Source organism: Erythranthe guttata, chromosome 8 (genome assembly GCF_056151865.1).
Source record: "Erythranthe guttata isolate IM_541 chromosome 8, IM_541, whole genome shotgun sequence".
Taxonomy (NCBI): domain Eukaryota; kingdom Viridiplantae; phylum Streptophyta; class Magnoliopsida; order Lamiales; family Phrymaceae; genus Erythranthe; species Erythranthe guttata.
The window spans coordinates 16,263,930-16,286,939 of record NC_142540.1 but is presented as its reverse complement, the minus strand read 5'-3'; the positions used below and the strand labels follow the sequence as shown (position 1 = coordinate 16,286,939).

Sequence of the window (23,010 nt, the reverse complement as noted above, 5' to 3'; positions counted from 1 at the left end):
TCGGATATTAATGTTGGGCTTTCTCATACGGGCTTTCTCTCCATTAAATCAATAATCTATTAGGCCCAATTAAACAGTGAGTCATCTCATTTACCTCAAATAGGCCTGAATTAATTTAGAGAAAATTACACTTTCCATCCTTGTACTTTGGCTATGTATCACTTTACCCCCTTCTACTCTCGACTGCATCAATTTGCCCCCATGCACTTGAAAAATTGTCTCAATGTGGCTCTCGCTGCTAATTGTCAACATTTGACCATAACACCGTTTGATCTAAGCTATGAAATTATAAAAAAAACCATCTCACCCAGTCTAAATAATTATTAAAAAAACAATAAAAAAAACAAATAATAAAATAATAAAAAATTCAAGAGAACGAGAAAACATAGTCTACGACGCCAACCACAATTTTTTTTAAAGTTATTTAAATGGGAGGGATGTTTTTTTTGTAATTTTCAGTTAGATCAAACGGCGTTAAGGTCAAATGTCTAAAAACTAACGGCAACGGCTTCATTGGGACAATTTTTCAAGTCCATGGAGTAAAGTGATATCGAATCAAAGTACAAGGGAGAAAATGAAATTTACCCTTAATTTGGTATCGATAGTCCGGGACCAAATTATACATCCAATAAACCACGAAGAATTAAGAAAAACCAAGAGATCACTCTACAAGTATGGAGTTAGTCTGGTAATAATTCAGTAATATAAGTAGAACAAGGAGAGTTCATCATATATTCTCGGTATGACTTATATAAGGGCAAATGAGGTGTGGTAGGTGACGAGCTGATCCGAAAACTATTGGAATTTTCTCTATCCTTTTATTATTTTCCATTCGTCTTGTTCGTCTCCACCGGTATAATTAAGTCCGGCGATATGTGAGCTTTTCTAACTATCGATTAAGTAGGATTCGAAGAAAGGTGTTTAGGATGCAAATTTGACCCAATCAATCACACTCATAATTTACCCATTTTTTTTATTTAAAACACATTTAATATATATTATTAGAACTACATTCATTATGTTTGTTAAACAAAATATTAAAAAAAATATGTTTGGTCTATACTACCCTTAAAAAGTTATACTGGGCCATTGCACAAACTCCTGAAACATTTGGGGGGAGGTGATAGATTTATAGTACGAGCGGGTTCGGATTTCGACCAAAACGGGTCAATCCCGTCTCTCTCTCTCACTCAGACACACTCACGCACACACAGAGAGATCCACCAGGCCTTCACTTCTTCTACTCTAACATCTTTCTCCATTTTTTCCGATCTCCATTCTCAAGGATCGAGATCACATCCCTTCGTCTCAAGTATTTTGGACTCTTTATTGGGGTTTTGGCAATATATATTCCCTCTACATGCTATATCCATAGAGCATCCGTTCCTACCCGGATCTCGAAAAATCGATGGACTCGCCGCCTTCTGTTTCACCGAGAAGGTTACCGGAATCTCCGATCGGAAACTCGAAGAAACCCTCGAGTTACACGTCGACATCCTCATTGTCTAAATCAATCGCCGACTCCAGCAGTCAGAGCTTCTCCTCCATCCTCAATAACCCTAATCCGTCTTCCTCCTCCGTCTCGAGCTGGTGGTCATCGTCTACAGCCGTTCCCCTACCGGAATTCTCCCCCTTGCCCACTGCGCCCAAACCCGGATCTGAACTAACTCGATCGGATTTCCTGCCTTACCTCTCCTCCGTCTCAGAATCTCACTCTCGTTTCGTCGACATTCTCAGACAGCACGATAGGGATCACCAGGGACAGGACGGTCATTTCACCGGCGGCTCTCCGGGGGAGGCACTGGTGGCGTGCTTGAGGGAGGTTCCCGCGTTATATTTCAAAGAGGATTTCCAATTGGAGGATGGCGCCACTTTCAGAGCTGCGTGCCCATTCAGAACTATGTCGGAGAACGTTGCATTGCAGGAGAGATTGTCTCAGTATTTGGATGTTGTGGAGTTGCATTTGGTGAAGGAGATTTCCATGCGATCGAGCTCGTTTTTTGAAGCTCAGGTGCAATTGGAGGATTTAAGTGCAAAGATTGTCCAAGGGTGTGGAAGAGTCAGGGAGTTGAAAGAGACGATCAGGCTTTTGGATTCCGATTTGGTGGGCTCGGCTAGGAGAGTGCAGGAATTTAGCATGAGGCGTGGTGATTTGATCACACTGCAGAACAAACTAAGGCTTGTGCTGTCAGTCAATCAGGCTGTCTCCACTCTTCAATTGGTAATCTATATTTCCTCTATCCCACGAGTGTCATTAATTTCAGTCTATACCCCTTCGTTCGAAGATTTTTGTTTAGTTTGATTAGGCACGGAGTCTTAGATTAGGATTGAAGAAGTCAGTGAATGTTGTTTTGAGTACATTAGTAATTATTGGGGTCATCACACCATAACTTGAAGGAAGAGGGTATTTTCAAGAAGTAAATATATATTTAAGAAAAGTTATAATGCTGCAGCAGAGCTTGTTTTCATTCTTTTTTTAATCCGTGGCTTGGTGTATCATTTACCTCATGCCACACGGTGGTAGTAGCGCTGTTGAATGAGCGAGTATGCTAATATGAAAGTGAAGTCCATAAACTTCTGCAATTTGTGTAGTTTTTTCACAAATCATTTAAACTAAAGGATATTCGGTCAATCGAGACGTTGAGTTTAATTGTCTCATTTGTAGCTGGGCAAGTGTACAAGTTCATTTCAGTTTACTATTTTCATTTTCGATTATTTGCAGCTGGTTGCATCTGCAGATTGTCTTGGAGCACTAGATATTACCGATGACCTGCAGCATATATTGGTATGCCCACAACTAATGTTCTGTTTTATGCTTTTTTCCTTAACATTCCATGCTTTTAACTGTATATTATTACACCAACAACATTCTCAATATTTAAGCCTAATAACTGATTTTATATCTATCAGATATTATTTACCATCTGATAACTGACACATCTTTTAATAGGATGGGGACGAACTGATTGGTTTGCATTGCTTTCGTCATCTTCGTGACCATGTAACAACTTCCGTAGATTCAATTAATAGGTTAGTCCATTCTTGTTTTAAGACGGTGTCTGTTGTGATTTTTTTTTATTCTTTTCAATGCTGTTGAGGCATAAGATTGCTGTATTTATGCCTGACCGAGTTTTAATCGGTAGAGATCGTTATTCATCTGAACCATAGCGACCATTTGACTATAATAAATTAGAAAATCCTGGTTTTCTCGGTTGCGTTTTGTGGCAGTCAGTAATTAAGGCATGGGCTGTTACTTGAAGTCTTTAAAGCTATTTGCTGGATGACAATTCAGTTGTGCCTCATTTGGTTAAGATTCTGAATTATATTACAGAGGTATCTGAATTATACACGTTATGTCATGATCAAAAGAAAACATAGTTGATGTAATGAAGTCAATCTGGAAACAGTGATAGATTTATTGTAGCTGATTCGCTGAAACCCGGACGCTTGTTAAAATTTTCACTTCCCCAATTCTTAGGAGCTACTAAAGCCTTCCAAATATAAACTTTTTTTTTTTTAAATTTAATCAATATACTTGACATTGATTTGGTTTGTATGCAAGTTTTATCTAAATGGTGTAGCTTTTCTGATTTGTCTCATTAGGGTTATCCCTCTCATGATATTGTGCATTTTACTTTCGAACATGTGCGTTTTGATTATGGAATTGCAACATGAAGTAGCTTGATATTTTGACTTATCATATTCATTCTTGTAGCATTCTTTCAGCAGAATTTATTCACACATCTTTGCGGGGTACCGAAAATGTGGATTTATCAGTAGCAATGTCTACCTTCAACTCCAATGGCAGATATGATGGAGTAAGACTTCCTATTTTTATTAATTTATCTATTATTGCAGGCATTTTATTTTATGATTCAATCATTTCCTTTCTTTGTTCCAGATTAGGATTTTATACAAGCTGTATTCTTATACTCCATCTCTTACCCTGTTTGGTTAAAAAAGGATGTACTAGGGTGATTTGTTTATTCATTTTTCTAGCTAGTAATGAAGTTTGAATTTCAATTGTTGCTTGAGTTATACATATACCAACTAAACATATACAACTTGTTTTGTAACCTTGAATTGTTAAACCTGCCGAACTTTAAAACTCTGCAACGTCACCTCTTTTTTTCTAGCAAACATTATCGTTTGACTAGCTAATTCATGTAAACTGAGTTCTATATTTTACATCAATTTTGTTGGACTTGATCTGTCATTCTTTTCATCTTATGACCGAGGTTCTTATCTTTACGTGTCATGCTCTTTAATTACACCATGCTAATGTATCTCAGCAATTATATTGCACTATGCATTTTTGTTGATCATGAAATATTGTTTCATGCCATCATTATTTGCTTTGTTTGCTGGAATATGATGTACATTTCTGACTGGCTTTTTGTTGAAGACTCACATTCCTATGTTTCAGGTTAGACTGGAGGAAGAACAAACCACTAATTTTCAAGATCAGCTTCTCCCTCTTATCATTGGATTGCTTAGAACAGTGAGTCACTTTGTATTTATCTGTTAGACTGACTATATCTTTATTTTCTGAATTCTTTAAGCAATCCTTTCCAGTGTGTGCTTTCTAGCTTATTGACAGACGTAGGTGCATTTCTGGACATTTGTAGTGTGAATAGACAAATTTATAAGTTGGATATAAAATATTACGACCTTTTGTTTTTCAGGGAAAATTACCAGCTGTGTTGAGATTATATCGTGATACACTTGCTTCTGATATAAAGACTTCTGTGAAGACGACAGTTCTAAATATGCCGCTGGAATCAAATTCTATGTCTGGAGAAGGGATTGTGGATAATGATGGTGGGTTCACATGCACTTCTTATATACATGATTTCTGCTGAAAGTCAGGTTTAGTTTTAATTTGATCATTTGCGCCAGAAAGTGAGTTGTCTTTTTTTCTTTCTTTCCCCCCTCTCACTTGAAATTGATACTCAAAAACCATAATTGGCACTGTGGGAATTCTTCCCATCGTATGTTATTTTTCTTATCAGAACTCCTTAACTTTTAAACCCATCTCATTCTGTTCTGCTGACTCAGGTGGAGGCTCATCACTAGGAACGAGGCTGAAAAGTTTATCGACCGACAGCTTTTTGAAACTTTTGGAGGAAATTTTCAAGATAGTGCAGGTAATGTATGCTTGGCAATTTTGGTTACTCCTTCAAGACTATACTAGCATGTGTATAAACCAAAACAAATAAGAATGTGAAGTTCTTTTAGGATATTTTGAGTATTTGTGTAATTTTCTCTCCATTTAAATTGAATAGGGATTATAAGTTATCTAATACAGACTACCTGCCTGATCCATGGGGCATGATTTAGGACTAACGAGTTCATTTCAAATCAGCAGAAGATTATAACATTGTGAAGTTTGTCAGTAAAGATGTTGTGCTTGTGTACATTTTGTTCCATCTGGGGACTGATAAGTGTTGTTTATTTTAACTTAATTCAATTTTTTACTGTTGCTGGAAGATCATGTATCAAAAGCTTTTCTGTTCCTTCTTTTTCTTGGCTTAAACTATACTAAATGGGTGTTAGTTAGTTTCTCCTTCGCATTGGACATGTGTCTATTAATCGACAGGCTTGTGATTTTAGATTGTTAGTTGCAAGCAACTAGGGTCCTTAGTATTTAATTTAGAGGTATGAAATCGATTTTGAATGTCAAATTACGAGATATGCTAAAAATTTGTTCATAGAGTATGCATTTTGTTTTACTTGGTAATATAATCATTCTAAAGAGTGATTTCTTTAGAAGGACATTCATTGCAGCATAGACTACTGATAGCTTATGCGACTGTCTGCCCGTAGATATGACCATGGACACATCTTATCTTCATATTTGCTCAGAGCAACTTATCCTAATACTGGCATGGCGTAACTTAATTCTTTTCTTTTAGTGAATGCAGACACACTTACTGCGGGCTTCTGAGGTCAAAAGAGCAATTGAATGGATTATGGGCAATCTCAATGGTCATTATGCTGCTGCTTCAGTTGCTGCTGCCATCGCACATGGTGCATCAGCTCCAGAAATAGCACAAGAGACAGATGGTCATGCTAGTTCCTTTTCGCCACACTCTTCGCAAAATGCTTCCAGACTCACCTCTATCCAGGGAAGAGGATATGATACTGCAAGCCCAAATCTTTCAAGAAATTTCCGGTAACTATTTTCCTTTTCCTGTATTTATTCGCAAGCATGTTTCCTGTTAGTCTGACTTGGGTGGCAAATATCCTGTTCATACAGTAGTTTTCTTACAGCTTGCTTACTTCTCTCTTAATATCAAAATGTGTGGTTAGCATAAACAATTGAAATGAAAGTTAAGGGGGCAAGTCATAGAAATTATAGTTTAGGGAGGTCATTGTTGTGAAGTATTACTTTTTAAAAGTGTTACATTAGCTATACGTTATGCAGAGCTGAAGTTTGAGATCCTTTTTCTTTGTTTGGGCAGAGCTGATATTTTAAGAGAGAATGCAGAAGCTTTGTTTGCTGCTTGTGATGCTGCTCATGGAAGATGGGCGAAAATTGTTGGAATCCGCTCTCAAATTCACCCAAAACTGAAGCTGCAGGAATTTCTGAGTGTTTATAACATTAGTCAGGATTTTATTAGTTCAACTGAGAAGGTAGGTGCTACTTCTTATAGTTTGATGCTGTTTTTAAAAGGACCCCTGTTTGTTGGTGTGGTTATGGTACCTTATTATGCTGACATAAACAGATTGGTGGAAGATTGGGATATAGTATTCGCGGAACATTACAGTCGCAAGCTAAATCTTTCATTGAATTTCAGCATGAGTCTCGAGTGAGTTTCCCTTCCAGCCAACTTGTTGCATTTACCAGGTTCCTGCTCATGAGTCGAAGACTAACTTGTGTGTTGGTTGTCACAGATGGCTAAGATGAAGGCTTTACTTGACCAAGAAAATTGGGCTGAGATAGATGTTCCAGATGAATTTCAGAGCATTGTCACTTCACTGTGTTCGTCAGAATCTGTAACTGCTGGAGAGAGCTATGCAGCTTCTGATGATACATCAAGTTCTAATGAAGTGGTCTCAAGCAGCGAGGGTTCCTCCATGACAGCTGCTGATCCAACAAATTCATCGCAACATATTGGTCAGCCAGATTCTAATGGGGCTGTTGATCATATGCCAAATACAGATTCAGCGCGCTTGAGTGTGGGACCTGAGAACACCAATTCTGATGTCAGTACTTCCTCTCACGACAACAGTGCCAGTGTGAAAGAACGTGGAAAATCTGCCCTTCGAATGCTTTATATTAGAGGTGTTGGATATCACATGGTTAACTGGTAAGGACTCATGATTTCTTGTTTTGTTTACTTCATATTGAACTTATCTTCCCTTTTTTTTTTAATTATTACAATAGAACCAAAAAAAATAATTGTGAATTAGCAAACTGCCCAAGCAGATTCTTTGTACCACATGGTTAGGGGTTTGCATCTCTGTCTTTAGCTGAAAAGTTGATTTATTTTTTCAGTGACTTATTTTTCCACTCTTTGAATGTTCATCATCTCAAATACTATAATTATTTCCGTGGTGCTTATTTCTGTATATGCTGCTTCAGTGGCTTATATTTGGTGAAGATGATGTCAGAGTACATAGATATGAATAATTGTTTGCCAACTCTATCTGCGGAAGTAGTTCATCGCGTCGCTGAGATCTTGAAGTTATTCAATTCAAGGACTGCTCATCTTGTTCTTGGAGCGAATGCCTTGCAGGTACCATTCTTAAAATCTTTCAAGCGATTGATGTTTTATTTGACGTCAGAAGCATTAATCTTTGTACCCTAGTTTTAAAAAGTAACTTTTTGTTGCATGCTCCTGCATCTTTTTTGAGTTGCAAGTTTGTTAAATCAGATATAAATTTTGGGATCTTAGGACCTTGCGAAATAGGAATTTTCAATATGTTGATATAAGTTGAATCTGTGTTTACGAGATACGGTTTAGATATGAATATGAAGTGGCATTATTTTGTGTGATCAGCCTTTCTAGTTGAGTGAGGCTATCCATGTGTGTAATAATTTAGGTTATGTTATAAAAACTGTCCTCGAGGTTTGCCTGGTTACCAGCCATCAGCTGACTTTTGGAATAACAAATTCCCTAGTGAGGTTTATGTTTGTTTTACAGACACCCCATTCAGTTGGTGCAATTTCCATGATAGAAACAAATGTGATGTGGGTATTTGTATTTGTAACCTTTTCTTTTTGAATCAAACCATGACGTGGTCTATGTAATATACCCTATAATTTATTTGAGTCTGATTTTTACTGCTTCTATTGTTGAACTTCCTAACTGGTTATTTTATTTTGCCCTTTTGCTAAACCTATTTGGCTACAGGTGTCTGGTTTGAGATCAATTACTGCTAGACACTTGGCTATGGCTAGTCAGGTGATAAGTTTCACGTATGCGATCTTACCTGGTAGGTGGTTATGAATAGTAGCTAATATTTACTATCATGTTTTGTAAGTTTAAATGTCATTTCTATCTTATCATTGTTGGGATCACAAGAAAAATGGTTAACCCCATATCTGAGATTATATAACTGAAAAGCCTTTGTTATGCTCATAAACTTGCTAACATAAACTTTTAGATAACAATTCCGTCTAAATATATCTATGCGCTTATGTACATTCATGCTCCAATGTTTACCATAGACTACATATACCCTACTCTTTGTATCCATTTTTGGTTTTGTATTTGCAATTTCTTCTCATGTTTTGTAATGGTATAGGAATTACTCTATATGAAATCTCAACTCTGGTATCAAATTGATTAGCACTCTGATGCATTACAACTGTTTCTTTTGAGTTGGAATGTCATTGTTATGTTTGTTATACCTTCTCTTTTTCTTTGGTTAAATAATAGTAGTTGGTGGCCGTTCTAATTACGTAAATTTTTTCATGGCTATCTCAAGAAATTAGGAGAAGTCTCTTGTTCAAAGTGCCCGAGACGTATAAAGGGCTATTGCAGTCAGAGCTCGACCGAGTAGCAACAGTAAGGATTTTTGGTGAAAAATATTGTTCTTATAGACTATCTTCACACATTACTGAACATTATCATGCTGGCATCATTATTAATAGAGTTTCCTGATTCCCTGGTCGTGATTTTTCCTGTCATTCCTGACCCACCCCATTTTGAAGAAATCTTTGTACCAACAAAAGATGCTGTTTCTTGATAAATGTTAGCTCAGTCATTGTTTCATTAAACTAAGTAATTTTCCTTATTTGATCTCTTATCGGCTGACAATTTATAAAGCTCTAGCTTAGATTTGGTGCCAGTCTCTTGTTGTAAAACAAAAGTGATGTAGGGTATGCAAAAATGGCACGTGTCAATGATAATAAACATCAGAATAGAAATTGAGAATTTCTGTTAATATTTTGGGCCTCTTTTTGGGTCCAATTTTTCTTTTTCCAATTGTAGGGTCAGTAATTTCTTTTGATTGTCTAATAACTTCACAGATATTATAGAGGGCAAATCTCATTCTTTTGCTATAACTTAATGATCCTTTTCTATTTTCTTCTCTAAGCTCAAATTTGAATTTTATTGGTTATCTAAAAGGAAACAAAAATACGCAAAAATTGATTGTCCATATTTCTTGTTATGTGAGTACACTTCAAATCAACAATATTCTTGAGAATGGTATACGGCACATCAAATACAATTAGTAAATCCCTAATGGTGAATCCTTGTATAGTTATTTTTTACACATGCATGTACATCCCTTTTGCTTATTCATTTCCAATGAGGTTTAAGATGCCAAAAAATCACAAGAAACTTTTAAGGAAAGAAAATATAAGCCGATTTAATCTTGAAATTTTTTCAGATTGTTTATACTGGGAAACTTGCATGAAATTCTGTTTGTTCATTTTTAGTTGGTGCAAGTGAAAATCAATCTTTATGTTGTATATTTCACAAGTGTTTGATTGTTATTGCTTTCGCTTATTTATGCTTTATTACAGCTGTCTGTTTTCCATACTATCAGGATTATAAAAACCACCGCGATGAGATTCATTCGAAGCTGGTTCAGATAATGAGAGAAAGATTGTTGGTTCATCTACGTAGTTTGCCACAAATACTTGAGGGTTGGAATAGATCCGAAGACACTGATTTACAACCTAGTCAGTTTGCTCGCTCTCTCACCAAGGTACATTCTTTAACTCTCTAGTTTGTCGGAGTTAAAAATAGATGTTGAGTATCTTTACAATATTAGCTTAACACAGTGAGAATGAGTGGTGTCATAATTTTTAAGTGAGAGGATTCTCTTGGAAAAGATGATCCATATTACGAATAGAGCCTGATTTTGGGCGTCTCAACGAGCAGTAAATATTGGATTTCGGATAGAGGATGTATGTTTTCTAATAGTTCATTATCCCAAAAAAGAGAGAGACGCAAAGTGACTAATCATTTGGAGCTAGTACTACCATCAACAAGAAAATTAGAAATCATTTGGAGCTAGTACTATCACTTTATACTCTAATTGATCTTACTGAAAGACTGAATAAATTATTATAGATTGGCTCTCCATCCACCTTCTCCCTGATCGAATTCTGTCTGTGACTGTTGACAAATTGCATTGTTTGATGGAAGATGAATAGGGAAGAGAGGTGGGGGATGAGACTACTGAAAAGAAATCTAGGGTGGCACAATAGTTCACTTTTTAATTTTTATCCCTCACCCATCATTATGCTTCTGTTGACAAAAGACTCACATTATTTCTCCATGTTCTGGTTTAGTTCTGACAAGATAAAATAGATCTTTTCTCCTTTTGGTGTTTGTGTTTGATGCTTTCTGAAATCCTGGTTTTGAACAAAAGCTGTATCCTTTTACTGATTCTTCTTGTCCCACTACTGATACAGGAGGTTGGATATCTTCTGCGTACGTTATCTAAACACCTTCATGAAGAGGACGTGCAAGTTATTTTTGGGTAATTCCATAGCTTTGTTAATTCTTTTTTATTTTTTATTTTTTGGTACTCTAGCTTCTGCTGTACACAGTATATTTTTTTGCGTGCACATTCATGATTTGCATATGCAGCTTCCTCTTTAGGCTAGGCTATTTTCCATGGTAAAATCAGAGTACAAGGAAAAATATAAGAAAAAATATTCATCAAATAACCTGCTGGTTGATTCCTATTTCACATTCTACTGCAGGCAAGTGGTTATAATTTTGCACTCTCAAATTTATGATGCATTCTCACGGTTGGAAATCAGCACTCCACAAGCGAAACGCAGGTACCGTCATAATTTACCAAGCTATACCCTCTGAAGGAAATAAAGCATTTTGGTATCAAAATTTGTTATTCATGTTGAAATCGTATACATGTTTCTGTAAATGCTTTATTGGTTCCCACAAATCGCTCCTATCTTCCCACCTCATCCCACCCCCAATTTGATCCCATGTTCACTCCATAAATGAGCAGATATTAATACTTCTGGCCGTCTGGTGTCATACACAGTTGTCCGCATTTATGAACTTTTTCTTCATTGTACTAAGTATGTTTGATCTAATTTCAAAAGAAACTCAATAGCAGATATGATCTTAATTAGCCCTTGAGTATCTAAACTCAAGTAAAACATGCGAACCAGGATAAGTTGCCAAATAAAATGAAGAAAAATATTGAAGAGTCTTGGCAGATTAGCCATGTAATACACTAATTTCTTAAAGTACACTTTCAAATTTGTTGGTGCATGAGGTTGCTTTTAGGTCTTTATGGGAAATATCAAAGTGAGCATTGGAAGAAAACGATCCATTGGTTACGAATTTGTAAATTGCGTTGAATTCGTATGTAAGTCGAAACATTTGAATTAGTGTAGGTAGCAATTTGTCACCAATGATATAGCTTTGGTGTCAAAGTGGTTTTTGGCTATACTATGCTATAATGTTTCTTTCATGGTGCTGAAATGATGATTTAACTTCATAATTGATGCTCTTTCTCATGAAAAAAAAACCACAATAGCAACGACGTATATCTTCCGTTTGCTTATGCTGTTTGATCTTTTTGTATTATCATTTTCAGTCTTCTTTGCGAAGTCCAGCATGTACTTGGATGCATCAGATCGTTACCTTCTGAAAATCCGAGTAAATCCAGTCCTCAAAACTGGGGGCAACTTGATGAATTCCTGGCACAAAATTTTGGTTCTGAATCTGGTGAATAGACTATTTGTGACGAGATTTGTGTTATTGGATGAAGACTTGTGTATTCAAAGAAGATTGTGGGTCGAGTTGGTATCCTTGAAATGAGGTAAGAGGTAACAGATAGTGTTGTTGTATGACAATTTACAGTCTGAAACATATAACCATCTCCATATGTCGTATACCAATAGTCAACATGTTAAGACGAGAGAAAATAATTTAGTCTTCTAGTTTGAGTGTGTTTTTATACATGATGCTATCAGGAACAGAAAACAAGAAGGGCTCTATCATGGTTATATTGCTCTGAACAACCAAACCACCTAATGATGAATAAATTTTGCTCATTACCATATTAATTTTGAAAGCCCATACTGACAAGTGCATTTTGAAGCTCATATTTCTTTTACATGTCTTGCATTTCTGAATGTGGTCTAATTATGCAGTAGTGGAAGTCTGCCAGATTCAATTGCTGGGAGTTGTGCGAGCGTGCGTGTTTGTTACAGAATTTAGCTTCAATGTATTCTTTCTTGTAGCAGGTTGTGTATTATTTTCTGTTTCATTTTTGCACTGGAAAGAATAAAAGGGAGTAATAGTGATGTCCGGTTTTGGCTCGGGTCTCCTTTTATGCAAGTCTTTTGCGTATAATTCAATATATACTAAGAGATGGTGTAAATTCGCTTTCATTTTTCAGAGGCCTGCGTTGCTCGGTAGGTAACGCATTTACTGCCTCGACCATTCATTTTTCTGTAAAGTGTTTGAAATTGGAATATTGTGGCATTGTGATGGGACAAAAGAAGTTAGATTTAATTGTCGTTCACGGTTGTGAATTAAATTAGGTATACATGCATAATAAATTAGCAATATATTTTTGTCTAAAATTGCTATGGAATACATAATAAAAAAAAAAAAAATTGCATATGTAGTAGGTTTTTGACCACTGGAAACCACTCATGTGAATAAACTGTGGGATAAAGAGGATAAAGAGCCCATGTGACAATCCAGTCCACTACTGGGTACGATATTTATTAGATACAATAATAATAATAATAATAATAATCTAGAAGGATTATCACTTACTAGTTACTACATATGCATGTGAAGTCGTTGAAATGGAACACCAGAGTAGAAATAAAAAACAATTAATATTGTGTTGTAATTGCTTATGAAATCTGTTGGTTGTAAAAAATTAACTGTTCCAGTACTACCTACGATTAGTGAGTATTCTTAAAAGAAGAAAAGGAATATTAATCCTGGACAGCCAGAAGATTCTCTTGTCGTTTATGGACGACTAATAAATATGAATATGGGTAATTAAGTCTCTGCTGGGCTTAATTAGCTCATCTGTTATGACCCTTTTCAAAGCTGATGATGTAAATGGCTCTCTTTTGGCATACTTTTTTTGACTGGAATTTTTTTTTGTTGGTTAATTTTCATTTTTCAAATTCATCACCCTCTTTTTTTCAAATAATACTAGTTTTTCAAAAGTAGTAATTAAATAATGTATCAATTAGGAGGTGGATTTTGTTAATTTTGAAAAGAATCGGTGAACCACCACCGAGCGCCACCTTCTAGCTTTTTACTTCAAGTTTTGAGATATTAATTAAGGAAGGGTATTTTGGACTATATTATGAGATAGAGGAATACTGCAAATGGAACTAATTCTCATAATATTAAATTCTCATTGTCACATGTAAATTCTACAAGTGTCTCTCTCTCTGTAACATGTGATTAACATCATTGACGAAGACATGAGATTGTGGGATTCAAACAAACACAAAGTCCATATATAATCTAGAAGCTTCAAACAAACACATACATACGTGACTGCTAAATGTTTATTCTATCTAGTTATATTATTTGTACTTTAACTACATTTTTTTCATTGGGAAAAGTGTGTTGCATGCGAGGCCAATATGAATGCATAAATAAACTAAGTGGGAATATTGTGCTACACTGTTGACTACTAGTACCAAAAAACAAATAATTACATCTAAATTCTAATAATTCAAGTCCGATTCCATTTGCTACCAATTTTTTTAGGTCCAACTCCGCACTTCATTAGTGCAATTTATATTTCTTGTATAATAATTTGCAAACTATTGCAAAAAAATCGAAAATGAACAATTAATATGTAAAAACGTTTTCTCTAACCAATAGTTGGTCGAAAGAAGCTAAGTTAAAACACATTGCTGGTAAAAGAGAAAGTAATAGTAATTTTGACCCGGAGGAATTTGATTATGATGATCATAAAATAATAAATTTTATTAAGTCTGCTGCATACAGGCGGCCTAACCACTAGTATTATTAATTAATTAATTAATTAATGATGATTAATTTGGTATTTAAGCAATGCATTTGCATTCACATGATTACATAACTCAAACTTCCCTTTCTATTCTTTTTATTTCCCAACCAAACTTTATTTCTTGCAAGTGAAAAATAAATCAGTCATGGAAATGTTGTCTCTTGCTTTTTCTATAGCTTTTATTGCTCTCACTACTTTCGTATTACTCAGCCGTCGCCGCTCCGGCAGAGGTGCAAACCTCCCGCCGGGAAGCTATGGTTGGCCGATCATGGGCGAAACCATCGAATTCTTGTTCGGCAAGCCGGAAAATTTCGTCGGCGACAGGATGAACAAGTACTCGCCGGACATCTTCAAGACAAAAATCCTGGGCGAGAAAACCGCCGTCATTTGCGGCCCTAACGGCCACAAATTCCTCTTCGCCAACGAGCACAAGTACTTCACCGCTTTCCGCCCCCACCCTATGCAGCACCTATTCCGCTCCTACAAGGCGGCGGCTGCGGCTGCTCCGGCTCCGGCGCCCCCACCACAAACCCAAGTCACGGACGAGACGAAAGCAATCCGACAACCTGGGTTCTTGAAACCAGAAGCTCTGATGCGGTTCTTGCCGAAAATGGATTTGATCACACAGCAGCAATTGCAAACCCATTTCGCCGGCGGGGAAAGCGTGGTCAAAGTTCATCCTCTGGCGAAGACTATAACGTTGACTATCGCGTGCCATTTTTTTCTAGGAATCAACAACCCGGACCGAATAGCACGGCTGGTGAAATACTTCGATGACGTCACAGTGGGGATGCACTGCATCATGCTGAATATTCCGGGCACAATATTTTACCGTGCAAATAAGGCGGCGAATGCGATCAGAAAAGAATTGATAGCTGTTATAAAGGAGAAGAAAGCGGCCATGGCATCCGGAGCTCCGTTGCAGGATATATTGTCCCACATGGTTGTCGCCACAGACCCGAGTGGAAGATCCATGCCGGAACCCGAGATCGCCGACAAAATAATGGGACTGTTGACCGCCGGGTATAGCACGGTGGCTACAACAATGACATTCTTGATGAAATACGTGGGATTAAATCCAGAAATATACGAAAAAGTTCGAGCAGGTAAATTCTTGAATTTATATTAATTAATGAAATTTATCAACTCATCATGATCGAATGAAAAATAATGCAGAGCAAATGGAGATAGCAGGGAAGAAGAAGAAGGAAGGGGAATTGCTGGAATGGGAAGACATGGGAAAAATGAAGTACACGTGGAATGTAATATGTGAGACAATGAGAATGGTTCCACCTCTTCAGGGTACTTTCAGAGATGTCCTTACAGAGTTCACGTACGCCGGTTACACTATTCCCAAGGGCTGGAAGGTAATTTTAACTAACCAACCACTCGATTAACTTAACTGTCTTTTAGAGTTATATACAGTAATAATGTATGTATAAGCACACTAATTGCAATTGCATCTCTTCATATATTAATACATCATATATATCTTAGTTTTGAACTAATTAATAATGCATCAGGTTTATTGGACTGTGAGCACAACAAACACCAACCCTAATTATTTCAAGAACCCGGAAACATTCAACCCGTCAAGGTACGATGAAGGTGAAGCCCCACCTCCTTACACTTACGTTCCATTTGGCGGTGGCCCCAGAATGTGCCCCGGTAAAGAATACGCTCGTCTCGCTATTCTGGCTTTCGTTCACAATGTTGTCAAGAATTACAAGTGGGAAGTCGTTGACCCCAACGAGAAAGTCGAGGGAGATATGATGCCCGAGCCTCAGAAAGGCCTACCCATTCGACTCTGCCGTCTTTAATTAGGCCAAATTATTATTAAAGAAATCCCATTTTTCGTTATGTAACAACTGATTAATTATTAGATAAGTTTGTTCAATTTCATCTACAGAACCGAATAAAAAGGACTTTCGATACCTTTTTTTCCTTTCTTTTCATCTTTTGTTTTGACATGAATACATTTCCATGCTATCTCCAAATTAAACTTTGTTAAAGATTAATATGTTTTGCTGTCCAATTCAATTCATTCTTGATTTTGCTCGGATAGCTGTAAACTTGTGCGTAATTAATCACCTGCCCCAGTTGCATGCATTCTTACAAGCTCGTCCTCTACCAACGTTGTATCGAAATAAAAAAATAAAATTTTCGGAGAAAAAAGAGAGGGGTGTTTTTATTATAATACAGCTCGTCCTGTACCAACGTTGTAAATGCAGCCAACATGGCAGGGGGATGATTCCAGTAGCAGCATCGAATCGAAACAATATAATTAGCACACACCGGATATTTGGACATGCTCACGTAGTTGTTGATGGGGCCGGAGCTTCTTCAAGCCTTCCATCCGGATTGGATCCGTACGTATCTGAAATATATTAAAGATAAATTAGTAAACTGACTTCAAATAATTTTAAAACAAAGAAAAAGAAATAGCATCTCTCTCTATATATATACAGACCTTAAGATCATGACAGCCCTATCTTTCCTGCATTAATATATATTGATCGAATTATTTATTGATCATTAATGGAGTATATAAAATTTGAGTAAGTATTTACCGATGTTGTATCACCGAGCTAGGTCAGCGTAAATAAATTGAAGTCGTCCTGGTTGTGGAAACAGTTGTTGTGCGCAAGAATTTGATTGCACCAAGGTCCAACTACTATATATATACGGTCACACGGTATGAGTTGTGGTTGAGTAGTCGTAATGCAGCATAGCATGCGAACCAATGTAGCCAGCACCTCCAGTTAGTTACTAATACATGAGTGACACCTGGTTCGTGAACCGGGAGCTGTATGAATAAATCAGGGGTAAAATAGGCATACAAAAAATGGTGGTGTAAACATGAAAACAAATGAAACATTACATGGGTAGGGCCTAGGGGGCCGGTGTTGAAACTCGAAATTAACTCGTCTGGCAATGGCATTGCTTGAGCATAAGAATGATACATATGATGTAATTAAGAGCAGCAGTTAAGTTATTATATATGATTATCCATATGCTTGCAAACAGAGATCTATTCTTCAACATAGAATTCAGATCAATCATCCATTGGGATATTCATTCATTCCAATTTTTATTTTCAAGATACGGGCCGGGCCGGGACCTTATGCTTGATATGGCCCATCAATCTTTGTCGGTCAATCCCTCTACTTGGATCAATCAGCCCATTAATAAATCGACCCACATGGAATTTACGCTACAAATTTACCCAACTTGTCCAACAAAATTACATTTTTTTTATAATATTTAATATTTTATGTCATACTCGAAATAAAATAAAACATAATTCATAAAAAAAAAAAAAGAAATAAATAAAACATTACTAATAATTTACCTATAAATACATAAAAAACAGGCCCCGTGGAAGGAACACAAGAAAACAAAAATGGTACAGTAATAAGCAGAAAACGCGGGAAAAGGCGAACAAGTACCTGGGTCTGTAGTAGCAGTAATAACTAATAATTAATAACTAGTATTTCACCCGTGCGTTGCACGGAGGTAAGTTTCAAAATGAGAAAAATAAACTTATGGAAGGAAATAAAAAACATAAACTTTATCTCTTAATTTAGAGTTGTAACATATGAAATTAAGTTAAATATTACAAATAAGAAAACATGAGGCGCGCAAAATACAATATCAAGATTAAGTGAAATCATTTAAAACATATGGTATAACTCTATTTCTTGGATTGCAATCTACTACACCATGTGAGTCTTCTGCAAAATAACTAAGGTAACAACAAACACGGTAGCAGAGAAGTAACACAATATATATTCAAATAAGCTGCAAGTTTATCACTAATGGCGTTCAATTAGTGATGTACATTACTCAAACAACAATAAAACTTATAAATATTGCAAAAGAGATATGATGTATACGCCTCTACCAGTACTGATACCAATGTTGATACCAATACGGATACCAATACTAATACCAATATTGTTACCAATAGTGATACTAATTCGATTAATACTGGTACTCATACTAATACTGATACTAATACTAATACTAATACTAATACTAATACTAATACTAATACTAATAGTGATTCTAATACTAATATTGGTACTAATATTGGTATTAATACTAATATTAATACTAATATTAATACTAATACTAATACTAATACTAATATTAATACTGATACTAATACAAATACTAATACTAATACTGATACTAATAATAATACTGATACTAATACTAATACACATATTCGTACCAATATTAATACTAATACTAATACTAATATTGATATTGATAATAATACTAATACTAAGAATAAGAATAATATTGATACTAATACTAATAATAATATTGATACTTACATTGATAATGATAGTTATATTGATACTCATACTAATACTAATACTAATACTAATAATAAGACTACTACTGATACTAATACTAATAATAATACTGATACTTATAGTGATACGAATAGTGATATTGATACTAATAGTAATACTAATACTAATATTAAGACTAATACTGATACTAATAACAATAATAATTCTGATACTGATACTAATACCGATACTCATACTGATACTCATAGTAATACTAATACTAATATTGATACTCATACTGATACTCATACTAATATTGATACTCATACTAATATTGATACTCATACTCATACTGATACTCACAGTCATACTGATACTCATACTAATACTGATACTAATATTGATATTGATATTGATACTAATACTGATACTGATAGTGATACTAATATCGATACTGATACTGATATTTAATTGATACTGATACTGATACTGATATTGATACAAATGTTGATACTGATACTGATGCTAATACTGATACTGATACGGATACGAATATTGAAACTGAAACTGATACTGATACTGATAAGTGAAGATTTTAAATTGAATTTAAATAAATTTAAATTAAATTAATTACTATTAAAATTAAATTAAAAAATAAAACTATTTAGAGTTTCCAAGAAAGTTGATATATTTAGAGCATTTTATAAATGGTATGATATAAATATATAATAAAATAATTAAATATCTTTTTAATTTGGAAAATGGTGACATGTTTTTTGATGATTTGTTTTCACCAATCAATTTGCCACGTGGGATGCAATTGAATACATGTCACCAATTGAAATTGACAAATGTTAATCAATTAGGTGTGGAATTCAACTTTTATATATTATATAGATTATATTATCAAACTGACATTAAAATTATTTAAAATAATATAAGGGTATGAGCAAACGTTAAGACGTGAAAATAACGATAATCGTTGTTAAATTAGGAAAATCCTCATAAACTTAGGCTAAATTACAGAAATCACCCCCACTTATTGGTAATTACGAAAATCCCACAGATGTTTGTTTATGTCTTACACGACCCCCTTATGGTGTGATTTTTTACGGAATCTTTTTTATTCCACCTAATATCCCAAAAATTGTGGATTCTACCCTTGCAGACATGACATTTCTTTTATCTTACTTTTTAAATACAAAAATTACCCTTAGGGGAGGTAATAGTAATACTAAAAAGTTGTGAAAATGTTATTTAAGAAGAATACATATTTCGTGTAAAGTCCCCCTCAGGGTAATTTTTGTCTTTAAAAAGTACCATAAACAAATGTCGTGTGCATGGTAGAATCTGCATTTTTCGGGGAATATTCCACGTAATAAAAAAAAATCCATGAAAAATCATACCGTAAGGGGGTCGGTGTAAGACGAAAACAAACATCAGGGAAATTTTGGTGATTACGAATATAATATTAAATTCGTAAAAAAAATAAACATATTCTCTGGTCATGTTCATGTAAAATGTATAATATCAAATGATTTATTCTGCAATATTTTTTTTATATAAATCCAGGTTTATGAATTAAAATACAAAATTTTCGTAACACCGTCAATCATACAATTCTGATAAGTGAAGATTTTAAATTGAATTTAAATAAATTTAAATTAAATTAATTACTATTAAAATTAAATTAAAAAATAAAACTATTTAGAGTTTCCAAGAAAGTTGATATATTTAGAGCATTTTATAAATGGTATGATATAAATATATAATAAAATAATTAAATATCTTTTTGATTTGGAAAATGGTGACATGTTTTTTGATGATTTATTTTCACCAATCAATTTGCCACGTGGGATGCAATTGAATACATGTCACCAATTGAAATTGACAAATGTCAATCAATTAGGTGTGGAATTCAACTTTTATATATTATATAGATATTTTTTCTGAAATGCTAATTGTAGCGGGACTTTTACTGAAATTGGCTTATTTGCAGCGGTAGCCTCATTTGTCAATTTTCTAACTTTTTAAAAAAACCGAAACGCTCTCAACTAAAAAAAATCGAAAACTTAGAATTTGAAGCTCGTTCGACAAATTTAAAAACGAACAACGACTTCTTCAATGGCTGACTCGAATAACTTTTATATGGTAAAAAGAAAGAAAAAAAAAATAAAAAAAAAATAAAAAGTTGATACAATCGTGCTATACAGCACGAATAGTATCAAAAATGTGGAAAATATTGGAGTTACCCGTGCTGTACAGCACGGGAACTTGCATATCAATTTTCATTTTTTTTTTTTTTTTTTTTTATTAATTTTTATATTCCTTTATTGTATTATTAATTTTTATAATTTGGTAGGGTGATGATGGTGATTTTGACGAAATATTTGATGATGAATGTACAAACAAGTACAATAATCCGAATATGTGTTATCATGTTCCTCAAATAATTAGAAAATTCGGTATTTAGAAAAAAAATATAAAAAAAAAATAAAAAAAATATTAAAAAAACTTGAATCTCCCGTGTTGTAGAACACGGGAACTTGAATAATCTTCAAGTTCCCGTGTTCTGCAGAACGGGAACCTCATGTTTTTTGAGTTCTCCGTTCTGTAGAACACGGGAACATGAGATTATTCAAGTTCCCGTGTTCTACAACACGGGAGATTCATATCTAAATATTTTTTATTTTTTTTCCGAAAATAAAAATTCAAAAAACAGTTTGAAGGTCCCGTTTTCTGGAGCACGAAAAATTGAATCTCCCGTTTTCTGAAGCACGGAAACTCGAAGAAAATTCAAGTTCCCGTGCTCTGCAGAACGGAGGATTCAAGCCGTTTGAATCTCCCGTTCTGCAGAGCACGGAAACTTGAATTTTCTTCGAGTTTTCGTGCTCCAGAAAACGGGAGATTCAAATTTTTTTACGAAATTCGAATTTCTAGAGAGTGTTTGGAATAGGAGAGAGAAATTGAAAAAAAAAAAAATTAAATGAAAAAGGTACCGCTGCAAATAAGCCAATTTCAGTAAAAGTCCCGCTGCAAATAGTAACACCCTATTTTTTACATAGATTGGGGAATTAATTAATTATTAAATTCAGGCAAAAAATGAGGAGAAATTGAAGAAAGAGGGGTGGGGGGGTATTAATTTATCAGCTGGCTGTACGTGTGATTTGACACATTGACAAGATGTAACATTTCACCCGTCCCCATTTTATTCATTCATTAATATTATTTATTAATTATCCCACCCACCCAAACTATTTTTTACATATTTATTTGATCTGATCAGTAAAAAAAAGAAAAACCCTTTTCCATTTTGTTTGATTCAAAATGGGGAAACAGTATTGCTGGTAAAATTAGAGGGAGCCCCACGATCATCGAGTTTCGTTTCGTTACCTAAAGGTTGCAAACTTTAATTAAAGGACAACAACTAAACCCTATTTTGACCACATCTACTTTCCATAAATATTACTTTTTATTTTTCTACTTCAAATTGATTTAACAATATTTTTCGTATTTCGATGCAAGTTTCAGTTAATATATATGGACTCTAGAAATAGACGTTATTTGTTGACACTAAAATAGGTTAATAATCTTGTCTGAATTCAAATTTCAAACTCCAAGTTATTTTAATATAAGTATTTGCTTTTTTCTCTCCTAGTTTATATTTTCTGCAGTCAATGATTACATTTATATTATATATATATATATATTTTTATATACTTGTACAAAAAAAGATTACAATAATATATTGTCAGGTAAGGTGCAATAGATTACAAATAATATTGTTTCCAGAAAAAGGACTTGATTTGATAGGGTTATTTGCATGATTAGACGCATTAGGGTGCATGAGTTACAATAATGCATGTGATATTATATTTTGCAACTTGCATTTAATTCCGACCATATATATATTTAGATATTTTTTATACAGAATAAGTTTCATTTCCGACCAACGTGCGCGTACAATTACTAGAAACAGCACTTATAAACATAACAAATATATTTAATTAAGAAAATATAAATATAAAAGAAAAAGAAAAAAAGAATTGGGGCCGGGGAGGTAATAAAAATAAAAAGAGATGGATCCCATGCAAGAAGAAGATTGGTCAAAGGACTGGCAAGAAACAATTTACCAAAGAAAGAAGCAAAGTTATAAAAGAGTGTGATGATTCTGATGCAACCCAACACTGCCACAAATGTACTACCAAACTTGGAATTTTCCACAAACAAATTGTGTAGTATAATA

At 34.6% G+C, this 23,010-nt stretch overlaps 2 protein-coding genes across 2 annotated transcripts; both read left to right on the top strand.

Annotated features, from left to right (window-relative positions):
• The first annotated feature begins 1,027 nt into the window (after window positions 1-1,027).
• On the top strand, window positions 1,028-12,996 carry VPS54. The gene is made up of 19 exons (XM_012974725.2): window positions 1,028-2,221; window positions 2,723-2,785; window positions 2,951-3,030; window positions 3,716-3,818; window positions 4,427-4,501; window positions 4,686-4,821; window positions 5,059-5,147; window positions 5,925-6,175; window positions 6,465-6,636; window positions 6,729-6,812; window positions 6,898-7,313; window positions 7,589-7,742; window positions 8,361-8,442; window positions 8,938-9,017; window positions 10,006-10,167; window positions 10,880-10,947; window positions 11,174-11,254; window positions 12,040-12,264; window positions 12,599-12,996. Exons 1-18 carry the CDS (start codon window positions 1,409-1,411, stop codon window positions 12,176-12,178), a joined length of 3,048 nt encoding a protein of 1,015 aa, XP_012830179.2. The 5' UTR covers window positions 1,028-1,408; the 3' UTR covers window positions 12,179-12,264; window positions 12,599-12,996.
• Window positions 12,997-14,492: 1,496 nt separating this feature from the next.
• Window positions 14,493-16,394, top strand: LOC105951315 (beta-amyrin 28-monooxygenase CYP716A378). Its single transcript, XM_012974724.2, has 3 exons — window positions 14,493-15,566; window positions 15,637-15,827; window positions 15,984-16,394. The coding sequence occupies exons 1-3, from the start codon at window positions 14,606-14,608 to the stop codon at window positions 16,278-16,280; spliced, it is 1,449 nt and encodes a 482-aa protein (XP_012830178.2). The 5' UTR covers window positions 14,493-14,605; the 3' UTR covers window positions 16,281-16,394.
• The last annotated feature ends 6,616 nt before the right edge of the window (window positions 16,395-23,010 follow it).

Bases quoted from the DNA above. Each gene is read 5' to 3' on its own strand.
- VPS54 (XM_012974725.2), top strand. From the start codon at position 1,409: ATGGACTCGCCGCCTTCTGTTTCACCGAGAAGGTTACCGGAATCTCCG. The intron at 3,819-4,426 runs GTAAGACTTCCT...CCTATGTTTCAG, and splicing joins CCAATGGCAGATATGATGGA to GTTAGACTGGAGGAAGAACA. The intron at 7,314-7,588 runs GTAAGGACTCAT...ATGCTGCTTCAG, and splicing joins GGATATCACATGGTTAACTG to TGGCTTATATTTGGTGAAGA.
- LOC105951315 (XM_012974724.2), top strand. From the start codon at position 14,606: ATGGAAATGTTGTCTCTTGCTTTTTCTATAGCTTTTATTGCTCTCACT. The intron at 15,567-15,636 runs GTAAATTCTTGA...AAAATAATGCAG, and splicing joins ATACGAAAAAGTTCGAGCAG to AGCAAATGGAGATAGCAGGG. The intron at 15,828-15,983 runs GTAATTTTAACT...ATAATGCATCAG, and splicing joins CTATTCCCAAGGGCTGGAAG to GTTTATTGGACTGTGAGCAC.